Source organism: Vombatus ursinus, unplaced genomic scaffold, assembly GCF_900497805.2.
Source record: "Vombatus ursinus unplaced genomic scaffold, bare-nosed wombat genome assembly UNPS02014837.1, whole genome shotgun sequence".
NCBI classification, from domain to species: Eukaryota; Metazoa; Chordata; class Mammalia; order Diprotodontia; family Vombatidae; genus Vombatus; species Vombatus ursinus.
In genome coordinates, this window is record NW_020954615.1 from 1,779,781 (window position 1) to 1,792,511 (window position 12,731).

The 12,731-nt window shown below is 43.4% G+C and overlaps 1 protein-coding gene across 3 annotated transcripts in view; it reads right to left on the reverse strand.

The window, feature by feature from the left end:
- Positions 1-12,731, reverse strand: part of EXOC6B (exocyst complex component 6B) — a 607,320-nt gene that overhangs the window by 373,305 nt on the left and 221,284 nt on the right. For all 3 annotated transcript variants that reach the window (XM_027839975.1, XM_027839976.1, XM_027839977.1), the window contains exon 7: positions 8,921-9,097. In XM_027839975.1, the coding sequence (XP_027695776.1) occupies positions 8,921-9,097 (177 nt within the window). The remainder of the gene's footprint in view (positions 1-8,920; positions 9,098-12,731) is intronic.

Here is a 12,731-nt window from a genome sequence, read left to right on the forward strand (position 1 = left end):
TGGAGATACAGCCTGGCAAATGTTCCTGCTGGGGCTACAGCCACAGCCATTTCAGTAGAATTCAATCCAGCAAAAAAAAGGCCTCACAACCCAAGCGAGGAGCTCTTCTACAAAACACTCCTTGGTGCCCATCAAGGGCAAAATATTGAAATGAAATGTAGTCTAACACAGCACAACAGTTTCTCCCAAGGTGAAAAAGCATTAGCATCAATAGCCACATTAAAGCTGCTATTACCCTTCTCAAGAAATCTGCCTCACAAAGGGTAAGACGTCCTCCTCTATAACACCTATCTATACAACTGCACCAACCATTACGAGGCAGAAAAGATGAAATGAGAATCTAGTGATGAGAGAACCAGGGAAGAAAATGAATCAATATTAACAAAATATGGATCAAGACAGTGGTATTCGGCAACTGGTCTTTAGGGTCTCATCAGATAAGATTTATAGGAAAAGCAAGAAGATTCCTAGTAGAAACAGGAAAAATAGAAGAACAGGGAACTGTCAGGAATACAAGGTATGGTTCAGATTAAGATAAATCTCAAAAAATTTTAGTACTTAAAACTTTTGATATATTCACATTCTCTAATCACTAGCCAGGTCTCTCAAATGATGCCAATATTAAAACAGCGAAAAAAGAATACAAACATGAGATATCAGTGGTTTATCCTATCTGGGTAAGACTTAGGAAAGATGTACATGTAAAGAGATATTAACTAGACGTGGGGCATTTAAAGAGTTGTGGTGGTTTTAAATGGATAATGTGGGACTTTATCAGCTACAACTATTCAGTCTTTTTTTTTTTCTTTAACCAGGAAGAAAACCTAGAGGTTGTTTTAAAAAGTGGTTTTTGCCCTTAAACTTAAAAGATTTACATTTACATGAAGACAAAGAATTGTGATATTTCTGCATGGAAGTTAATTACCTACAGCCTAAATACGAATGAGTCAATGATCAAACTCCCAGCCCATTTACTGGGAATCTGTGGGAAGCAAGAAAGGAAGATGCCCCCTATTTTCAATACCACAGAAGAAATTCATCATGGAATATTCACCTGCTCTGCTGCTGCAGAGAGCAGATGGAGCCTAAGGCCCATTAGCCTGCTTTTGCTCTGCTGTTCCTGTGTCCCAGAACACACACCATCACAAGCATTATTTCAGCATACCTTAGGATATTTATTCCTTTCTTAAGAAACCTTTCAAAGCCTTTGGACTGGCATACATAAAGAGTACGATAAAGGCTTTTCTGGAATCTAGATATGTTGTTCACTGATGATTTGAGGCACTTTCCACACTGAAAAGACTTTGGATTACCAGTTCATCCAAAAACACATTCTGGGTAGAAAGAAATGAAAACAGACATTTGGTGCCCATTTCAGAGCATTAGCCAGAATGTCAAGCTATTAAAATGTACCAGACATTCTTCTGCAAAGAGAAAAAAACATCTATTTAACTGAAAGGACATCTTCTTTGCATTCAGGAGATCAGTCTTACCTGTCTGCATTATGTTTAGAATTCAGAAAACACCTGGCAAATATCCCCCCTAGAGCAGTGTGATCCTCTGAAATCCTTTACTCCCAAATTTAGCATTAATTTGATTTTCCTATAAATGGAGGGAATATAGGACGCATTCAGACATGGACTATATGTTTTAGAATCATGAGGTATACGGTCCAGGACTGGCTGGAAGTGGCAAATACAAAGTATCCTGCCCTGATGGATAATGGTATTTAATCCTGTAATTTTGATTTCCCCTAACAAATTCCTAGGGAGTATATTAATTCATTCATTTATTGTAGTCCAAAAATTCTACTGTCTACATTAAGTAGAAGAAAAACTTTTCCTATTGTTTAGTCAATAGTACAACTCTTGTGTCTGAAGGAAAGGACCCCAATGTTTTCTTCTATAGATATTTACTGCTGATATAAAAAAAATTTCTTTTAAAAATCTGCAGAACCAGGCTAGGTATATGAGGGTAATAAGGGAAGGGGATAAAGCATGATCCCTACTCGCAAGAAAATTACAATCTAACTATGTAATAAGCCTAATTTATATAAAACAAATGCTACTGCATAGACTTTAAGTTCAGAAAATGAAGAAACCTGTGTGGACTAGAGTGGTTACTCAATGATTTATTAAGAAATTGGAACTTGAGTGATGACTAGAATTTAAATCAATAAAAGGAGAACACCTTAGATTGCTTACTTTGGCATCAAAGAGAAATAGTCATAAGTTGTATATCCCAGAGATTATATGATCCTTACATCACACAGTTTTCATTCTAAACAGAAATTTAATTCCATTAATCTCACACCTGAAAGTTGGGGAAACTAAGGCAGAAAATTCTAAAGAGAAAGACCAGATGCTATTCATTCACCAAATATGTATGTGCAGCTACAGAAGACTTTCTGGAAGACAAGGAGATAAGAAACCATGGTGGTCTGACATGCTCTAAGAAACTTTTCCTGATCCCCCTTAATGCTGCTGCTTTCCCTCTCCTGATTATCTCCAATTGACCCTGCATCTGTCTTGTTTGTACAGAGCTGTTTGCATGTTATCTCCTCCAATAGACTGTGAGATCCTCCAAAGCAGCTAGCCAGTCTTTTGTTTGATTTCTATTCCCAGCACTCAGCACAGTGCCTGGCACATGGAAGTGCTTACCAAGTGTTTCCTGACTGACCTGAACTCAAGAAGTCTACAGGAAGAGAGTAGAAGGAAGGATACAGACACAGACAGTGAAAGAAACAGAGAAAGAGACAGAACCCTCCTGGATAGCTGTTGATACTCTCTCCTGCCTCAACTTCCCTTAATGCTATACACTCAGTCACTCCCCACACTGCCAGTGGAATGTAGGCAACATATAAGGGTAAGGGCCTTTCTGTATCTCTGGCACCTAGCACCACATGTTGGACACCGTGAAATAATCTACTGAAAGGTCACTGAACTTGAAGACCCTTTGATGTGGGGATCCTATCCACTACTGAGCACATCCTCAAAGAGAAGTGATTTCTTACTCAAAATCATTTTTAAAATTCAGCTTCAAGACGCTAGGAAAGAGGTTTGATTTGCCATTAATGGATCATATGGCAAAGCTCAGATGGAAGACTGTATGCCCCCTGAATGAACCAATTCTTACCAAAGGATTTCCCATCTTACTGGACACATTAACCTCTGTCCCTTCATTGAAGCACAGACTAACAGAAAGAGCCCTAGATAAAAGGTCAGAAGGCTAGGGCTAAGGTCCTGGCTCAGATACCAACTACTGAAATACTCCATGCTCTAGCTGCCACATTTATAAAACAAGGATCCTGGACTCCCAGGGTATCATGGAACCAGAGGGTTGCAAAGTGAAACGTTCCCAGTTCTTTCCACCAATTCTCACCTGGCATGAACTAAGCCCCCTTCATCATCATCCTAGTAGGCCCCCTCTGGACCCCACACCCCAGACATACTGTGCCCTATACCTTGTGGGTGTAGAACCAATGCTGATTGACATGGATTGACAAGTGCAAAGCATGGAGGGGCTCTCACCCCGACACCTAGTAGCTTGGCCTCTCTTCATATAGCCATAGCTGCCATGCGGTTTTGGGCAGATTTTGGCTGCGCCATGCCACTGCTGACTCAGCAGAGCTGTAGTGCACTAACATCCAAAGGTCTTCATATTCTTTCTACTACACCATAGTCTAATTATTAAAGGTCTTCTTTTTGCCTCCTCGATACTGTCTTCTCTATCTAGCCAGTATCAGATCTACCTGATAACGTCTCACATCTCTTCCAGGCATCCCCATTACCATCTTCTTACCATTCACCCTCCAGACCTCCAAAACACCAGGCCCCGGGCAACTTAACTCACCAAGGCCCCGGGGGCCAAGCTCTCCTGACATGGGCGAGTGAGAACATGCTGCCAGAAGCCTGCCTAGGCTCCTGTTCCACAATCAGACCAGCGGTCTACCTAAGTCATCCTCTGCTATGTAAACAGGCCCCCAAACTCTGCCATCCCACTTTTCACCTCTGGCTTCAGGAACAGCAATCACACCAGTATTACCATTGCTTTTGGGAAGGGAATCTCCATGGGCTCTTCTATGGCTCCTCTCACACAGCAGACTAGCGCGTCCTCATCAGAGAGGAAAGCGCCTCTAGCGTCCCACTGCTCCAAGGCGCCACCATACTCCTTTGGGTCATGCTGGTCCGCTGTCTAACAGCTCCATATGGCTTTGGAGTTCCTCTTTGTCACCTTTCACTTTTTTGTCCCCTTGAAGCATGTACTCCATCCCTTCAAGAAATACTATTTTTCCCCAAGACAGACTATTTTTTAAGTTTTTACGTAGTTTATTTGTTCTCTGATGAAAACTTATCTTCCCAGATAAACATCTTCCATAGTGCCTTTAATCCTTCTTTTTGCCAGCACCGACATTTGATTTTGCAGTACCCCTGACTTTCTTCGTTCTGTTCTTGCGTTCCTTTCACTGTTTAAAGACAGACTATTTTGCTGAGAGTAGAGAAATTGCATTCTTCCTTTTAGGAGAAGACCAACCAAATTTCATTTTGTGTCAATCATAAGGACGCAACAATCTCTGCGCTTCCCTTGGGTCACCATCCTTGTCTGCCATATTTGCTGCTCATGGGTTGTACCCCTCCAACTGCTAAGGGTGTCAGTAATCTGAGAAGCCCAACTGCTTGGGGGGGGGGGCTCTCCCAGGTGCTCATGTATAAATGCAACTTTTTCTCTCCTTTCAATATCTATCACATGACAGATGTTGTCCCCTGGCCTCATGCCTCATCACTGTTTTACCACTTAGATCACAGTGAAAGTGGCTCCCCTCTGACATTCTACAGTCATGCCCACAACCAGTCTATAGTCCATGCCCACATACCAAAAAGTATTTCCTATCATCAGCACTTTATTTCCGCCCTTCAAGTTTGGTGCTTTGTCTCAGGAATTTAAAAAAGCACCAAAAGTCTGAATCCCTGCTCTAGTACTTTGTACCTATGGGACGCTGAACAAATCATTTATTCACCCTCAATTTGATCAGTAAAATAAGGAGACTGAATTAGAGAACCTCTAAATCCCCCTTTGGGCTTTAAATTCATGAATCTACAACCTGGTAAAGGATTGCAAGTAAGGTTCTACTAAGAGAAGAAAAAGTAAGGCTTGGAAAATAAGCGGCCATTAGAAGAAGGGCACTAACTATGACCGTACACTTCCAGAAAAAGGAAGGCCAGAGTTCCAATCACAATTAATGAAACAGCCTTTTCAATGTATCGGGAGACAACATTTATGTTCTGCCTTTGTTCACTTAGGCAGCTAGGTGACACCACTAGTCAAGAAGACTGGAGTTCAAATCCCACCTCAGACACTTACTAGCTGTATGACCCGAGGCAAATCAATTAACCTGGTCTGCCTCAGTGGGGGTGACAATGATTACACCTCCCTTCCAGGATTACGAAGATAAAATGAGATATTTGTAGAGCGTGGCAAATCTTCACATGCTGTATATAAATGCGAGCTGTCATTATTATTACTAGAAGGGGCAGGGATAAATGATAATGGTTAAATAAATCATCCTGGTTGATGACCCAAAGTTTCCCATTACAGGAAGCCCACTGAGTCACACACATGCCCTAAAGGAAAGACAGGAGTCAGTATGTGCCAGGCAAGTCAAAGAACTGTGATCATCTACATCGCCACCTCCCCTCAGGGTCCCTGGGACATAGCTGGGGACCCTGAATCCAAGAGCATTGGGAATGGCAGTGTCCCCACGGCCACCAGCGTGAACTCCAGCCCAGGCCCCCAAGTCGTTCTTGAGGGAATCCCTGTGGAGAAAGGACCAGCTCTCCCAGCTACATCAGCACCAACTGCTTAGCTGCTCCTCCCAGGCAGCAACGCCTGAGAGCCCGAGGAGGGCTCCACTCTCCAGATCACTGGTCCTGCTTCTGGGGGGAGGGGAGTGTGTGTGTGTGGGGGGGGTAGTCCCTGTCTCCTCAGCAGCCACAGCTCCTTTTACCTAAAAAATAAGGTTCCTGCCACCAAAGACCTTGGCTCTATCAAACAGTTCAATATCAGAAACAGATACAGCTTAACTAACACAAGTGATTTCTGACCTTCCCTCTGACTTAGAGGGGTGCATCTCCCTGAACAGGGGAGAGCAGGGACTCTCCTTTTTATTTGTATTCCTAGCACTAAGTACTTTATAAAGACTTTCTTCATTCACAAGCTCATAGGGTTAGAGCTGTGAAGGAGATCTAGTCATTTTACACTCATTTTACAGATGAGAAAACAGAGGCTCATAGAAGAACCACCAGTAACATTTACCAGTTATCTAACTTCCACTGGGCCTCAGTTTCCTCATCTGTGAAATTAGGGATGATAACAGCATTCTGCCTCAAGAGAGTTGTTAGGAGGATGCCTCATAAAGCAAAAAGCAGTAAAAAAAAAACAAAACAAAAAAAAAACCTTTAAGTGAGCTCTTCTTATCATTGCCTGAAGCCACCCAGGTAGCAGCATCAGGACGAGCGACTAGGCCCTGTAACTCCAAATGCAGCCTTCTCCTTACTGTCTCCCTGAGTCTCACTCCCCAGGGCTGCCTTTTTCATTTGGGGCCCCAAGATTTTTGTGTAATGTGCCTTGCATAGAAGTTGTCCCCTGACTAAGTCCCTTGGGGGACCATAACAGCTAAAAAGATTCGATCTCCCCAGAATCCATTCGTGCTGCTCTTGATGAGACCTGCTGAAAAATGTGAGGAATGAAGGTCAGCATGACACAGTAGGCCGCAGAAGACCTTATCTAAAGGATTTCTTCATGCCATGTAAGGAATATGCCAAGAAACCAGTTTGGAGACATCTAAATAAACAATTCACTGCATGAGGTTTGAGCTCAAGAATGCCTGCTAGAAAGAGATCCCAGCTGAGAAGTAAATAAATATATGGTAGGGATTCCAAAAAAACAAAATGAGTCAGTGGGAACTTATATGACAAATGAAATGCTGAACTCTGCCATAAAAGATGAAAGCAGGAAAATCAACTGAGCCTTAAATCCAAGACAATGTGACTTGGGGGTAAAGGCAATTTGTGGAATACTCACTCCCTATCCCATTCAGCCAGTACCTCACTTCCAGAAAGTCTGAAATACTTCATTCCCTTTACTGCCTTCAGCCTCTTTGGACCCAAGAGGGGAAGGAAACAACAAGGACACTAGGGAAGAAAGACAGGAACTTGCCCTGAGAGCCCAGAGTGAGTCCATGGGGAGACTAGTTCCTACTTGCTAAGTGGTCACTGGCAGACGAAGCCTCTATGTGGATATCATAACTTCATCTCCTCACTTAACTATCTTCCACTGATGGTCTGTTATCACAGAAGATAGGAATTCCGGCTTCTCTGGAGGGCTTAGGGGCTCCATTCCAACAGCACGATACCAGGCACTTAGTTGAGTACCCCAAAATAAAGGAGTTGGTCTGTTCTCTTGGAAAAGGGAAATGTTATCAGGAAATGCTGCGGTTTGTCACAATTAATGGGTCTCACAAAGGTACCCTCCGGGTAGGCTGGAAAAGATTTCTAAAGCACACCAGGCAAATGGCTAAGGGGACATCACCATCTATAGGACTGATCTATGTCTCTCGGCCACTTCTCCCACCCTCTCTGACAAGTGCAGAAAATCCCAGCCATCCCCCAGTCTTCAGGAAAATGCCCAGTTTCCTTCAGAATGGGCTCCTATGAAGCAATTTTCCAGACAAGTTGGATTCTGTGGCAGCACCAGTAATGAAGCTTGTATCTCTCCACTGTACAAGGTTCAGGTAGATTCCTAACCATGGACAGAGGCACGATTCTCTCTCACTGGTGCACAAAAATGCAATCACTCTCAAAAGGTGACTTGTAAACGAGCTTTTCCAAAAAGAACCAAACGCATTAAAATCTCCCAGAAAAGCATCTGGTCCTGAGACACGATGAACATCTGTGAAGCACACAGTTAAAAGCAGAGTCTGGAACATAAGACAAGGAACAATCTGGACAGGGATGGTCAGAAGGAAGGTGGAAATGTTCACCAGTCTCCAGGACACCAAGACTAAGGGAGCCCCTTGGAGACTCCTCTCTCATCTGGCAACAAGAACATGATACACACACACTCATCAGATGTGACAGTGGCAGACAGTGACAGGTTGAGGGAGGGTAGGGAAGCTGATTCCAATAATTAGGGATTCACCTCAACGGGCAACTAGGTGGCATAGTGGGTGTGACGTTGGGCTCTGAATCCTAAGACTAGAGTTCAAATCCTGACTCAGTTAACAGTGTGGAAATGCCAGCCAAGTCACTTAACTGGTTCTTAGTCTCAGTTTCCTCATCTGTAAAATGGAGATGATGATAATAGCTCCCGCCTCACTGTCGTGAGGATCAAATGAGATAACATGTAGAGTGTTTGGAGAATCTTAAAGCATTCCATAAATGAGAGCTATTGTCATACTGATTACCAGAACTCTCCTTAATAATCCACGATGGATTGAGTGACCCCCACAAATACACCTGAACTCTTCCGGAATCTCTTTGTCTATACCACTTCTCTCAAGCCACCATGGAGAGGCGCTCCTCTAACGAGTCCTAAAATGTTTACTTCCGGTTCTGAAACGAGGCCAACCAATCATCCGTGAGACCCCGAACAACGCTCTCATCTCTGTGTCACCAACCTCGCCTAGGCAGATTCAAGAAAATGGTTCCTTTACAAAAAGGAAGAATCCACCAGTGAGCTGAAGGATTCCTCCAGGACTCACCTGCTTCACGAATCCAGTCAACAAATGTTTGCGCTCTGAACTCCTAGATGCCACACTGGCACTCAACCCAGGGATGGACTGTCTACCAGCCAGCCAGACACTGCTGTCCTTATCTGACCCCGCAGTGGGCATCTCACATCCCCCAGATCCAACCCTGATTACCTCTTCATTCTCTTCTTCATCTTCAACATCCAGAATCCCAGAATCTTGCTCAGACTTGGGGCTAGTGCTTTCTATCTCTGTGTCCAAGCTGGTAAATGCATCTTTCTTGGATTTTTTCCTGCTGCCTATTCTAGGCTGCTGTGAAATGATGTTATCCAGGTTCCTTTGCTGCTGAGCCTAGGACAGAAGCAGAAAACATATAAGAAGGGAACGTTCACAATTTTTTTAAACAAACGAGAACTTTCTAGAAAATACATCAAAGAAATATGTGAACACATTAAGTCCTCAAGAATCCATCGGGACAGTGCATATACTTTTAATATCTTAATGTGACCTGGCAAATCCACTGTTGAAATTTCCTTAATGAGAAGGTAACCAGAGAGCTTCCTGTTAGATCCTGTCAGATCCCAACTCACTCACTTGGGAGACCTCAGGCAGGTTCCTTTGCCACTCAAGGCCAGCTTCATCATCTATAAAAATAATAGAGGTGGGCTGATTTTACTGTGCATCAGTTCAGCCAAGTTTTCTGTGCTTCTCTGTATTCCTCATTTTCATCGATTCTTATAACATTGAGAAATTCCATTAATAAGCAGAGCCAAAAACAATTCACACAATGATGTCAACACTGTAAACGGAAAAAAACCACCCCAAAACAAATGAAAATATTACAAAATTACAAAGAACAAGCCTGGCCCCAGGAAAGAGAGATGAGAAGACACCTCCCAGCTCCTCTGTAGAAGTGTGGGTAATGCTGTCCACACACTTTATATCTTTATATATTGGCCAGTTCTGCTGATTTCCTTCTCTTCTTCCTTTTCTCTAAAAAGTCTTCCTGCTATGAAAGACGGCTCTCTGGAAGGAGGACAGCATGGATACAGGGAGAAGTATAGGCAATACAAAAAGATATCCCTAACAATTTATCTTTAAAAATTCAAGAGGCTGGGCTAAGTGTTCTCTAGGATCACTTCCAACTTTAAATAAATGCTAAACAGTTTGAGTGCTGTAAGGTTCGCAAAGCATTCTACACATGTTCACTCATTTGATTCTCAAAACAACTCTGGGAGGCAGCTATTATTATTGTCCCCATTTTACAGAGAAGAAAACCAAGGCACAGAGGGGGTAACTAACTTGCCAAGGATCGCACAACCACTCAGTGTGTGACGTGGCACTCCTCACACATCTCAACCTAATCCTTCCAAACATGACAAGGCCTCCAAAGCCACTTAGTCCAATCCCCTGATCTGCATAGATACCCTCTGGCTCCAGAGCTCATGACTTCACACGAAACCACGCTACCCTCTTTGTGAGGTTAAAGTGATCTCTCATCACAGCAGCCCACGCCTTGGGGTAAAGGAGTGAGTTCTGACAACTTTCGTCAGGATGATAAATGCCCCATCTAGACTCAGAGTTTTTTTCAGAGTTTTACTGAGATTTGCTTTCCTTCAATTCTATGATAGTTCATCCATTTCCCTTAAAATATTCCAATGAAATTCCACTGAGGAGATGAAGGAGCCTGATACTGAGGAATGAACTAGCTGACCCCACTGGAGTTTCTATGACCTTCATCTCTGGGAAGCAGGAAAGAATAGGTTTCCCCTTGTGCACTTGTAAAGGGGAAGGAAGCGTTAGAGCTTAGCTCAACACTACTAACAGAAAATGGACTGGGATTCAGGCAGGCACAAAAAAGTCGAAATAAAAGATTGCAGAGAATCAACAATAAGGTTGTAAATTCCTACTCTATGTATGACACTTCTCCACTGGAGACAGGGAGAGGGGAAACCAGCTCAGCAGAATGGTTCCTGTGGCTGATGGCAGGAGGCCTTCAAACCTTCTGAATGAGTTCAACATCAATGGTAAGAATAAAGCAGTGTATGCCAACGGGTGTTAGCCCAATAACGTACTGGGTGAGCAAGAAAAGTAAAAAAAGAAAGAAAAAAAAAAAACATGAACTATGAGAGCTAATTTCTGCCAGGAACATGAAAAAGAAACACCAAGCATTCCAGAGGCTTGCATGAAAAAAGAAACTTTTTTGATTGTCCATGATCCATTGGCATCATGGTTCAACTTACCTCAAGGACACAATGGCCTCTGTTACTTAAACAAAGGTACAGAAGGAGACTGGAAACCTTTAAATTGGCCTTGCAATTAAGCCCACACTCACAGGCATTCTCAAGCTCACTTAAACCCCTAGGGTAACAGAATGTCAATTCTTTCTCTCCAAAGAAAAGGCATCTACCTTCTCCTGTGATTCTGTAAATTGGGCCAAGCCAGAAAGCTGGATAGTAGATAGTCAGGTAAGGTACTATGGGTCAAAGAACTGGGCCCCCCAAATAAAAATAAAAGTGCCAGAAGTTCTATCCTGGCTCTGTCAGGGTCAATGGGCAAGTCATTTTGCCTTAAAGCACCATGGAGCCTGTTTCATGCTATGAAAGGGAGCAGTCAATGCTGGTCTGGCAAGCAGACAGGCCACTGGATGAGTGAGCACCACAGCGAAAGCACAGAATGATGAATTGGCCCCATTGTCACTGTTGTGGATACGAATGCAAATTACTGCCTAATAGCAACCAAAACGCTTCCAGGGGGCGGATGGAAAAAACAGAAAATTAAAAAGCAATCAACACAAGAGAATAAGTGGAGCCCCAAACAATGCCACTTTAAATAAGAACCCACAAAAATCCAGCTCCACCACAGAGCACCTCCAGAGACAGGGCTCACCAAAAGAAGATGGCTAGAGGGTGGGAGAGGGCAAAGCCCCAAAGGAGGGAGGAGAGCTTTTCTGCTTTCTTACTCTTTTTATGCAGCACAGTTGGTACTGGTGACCAAACACTGAAATAGTTTCGTGAATATTTCTCTCTCTCGGAATATTCTCCTTCGTAGCCCTCAATGACCCCATCCTATCCTCACAGCCTGGCTCTTTGATCATTAATGCCTCCACTCCCAGGGCTCCCGGCTCCTTCTCTGGCTCCTTCTCTTCTCGTGGAGGTAGCTGTTAGCACTCCTAGGTCCTCAGAAGTTTCAGTTCCTGTACTCTCTCTTACGTTCTGCCCCTGTTCTCAGAGCTTCAACCATCATCTGTAAATGAGTAACTCCCCAATCCAAATCTCGGCTCCTGGCTTCCCTGCAGACATTTTTAACTCCACTTGGCTATCCTATCCTATCTCAGACTCAATCCCTTCAGTGCTCTACTTCATCCATCAGATATTTCTAACACATCTTTTTCAGCATGTCCATTATTATCTGGACAGCAGTGGTTCACTGATGGCTTTATCAATCATTGTAAAGTCCACACTGGAGCCTGGTATTCAAGACCCTCCAAAATCTGCCCCAATCTTATTGCTGGTGTCCAAGCAGAACCAGAACCCAACTCGAATTATCCACTCCAGGCAGACCGATCTCTTCACTGTCCCACGAGCATAAAGTCCATTTCCATCACCATATCTTGGTTCAAACCTCCTAACCCCACTCCTCCCAGGAATGCCCTACCTTTTTAGTCTTCCAAACTATATCCCTCAGATTGAGAACTGAACTTGGAATCACTGAACCTGAGTTCAAATCTTGTCTCTGCCACTTACTTCACACATGTGACTCTAGGTAAGCTAGTGAAGCTCTCTCTAGGCCTCAGTTTCTTCATTGTAAAAGAAGAGATTTGGAATAGAGTGCTCCTCCAGGGATCCTAGATCCATGATCCTATGATCTTCCTCGCCCTTGTCGAGCACACCCCAACAGCGGTCCCTCCCTCCTCTGACCACCTACAGCACATCTTCCTTTTCCTGTGGAACGGTATAGCACAATTTTTGACAATTATGCATAC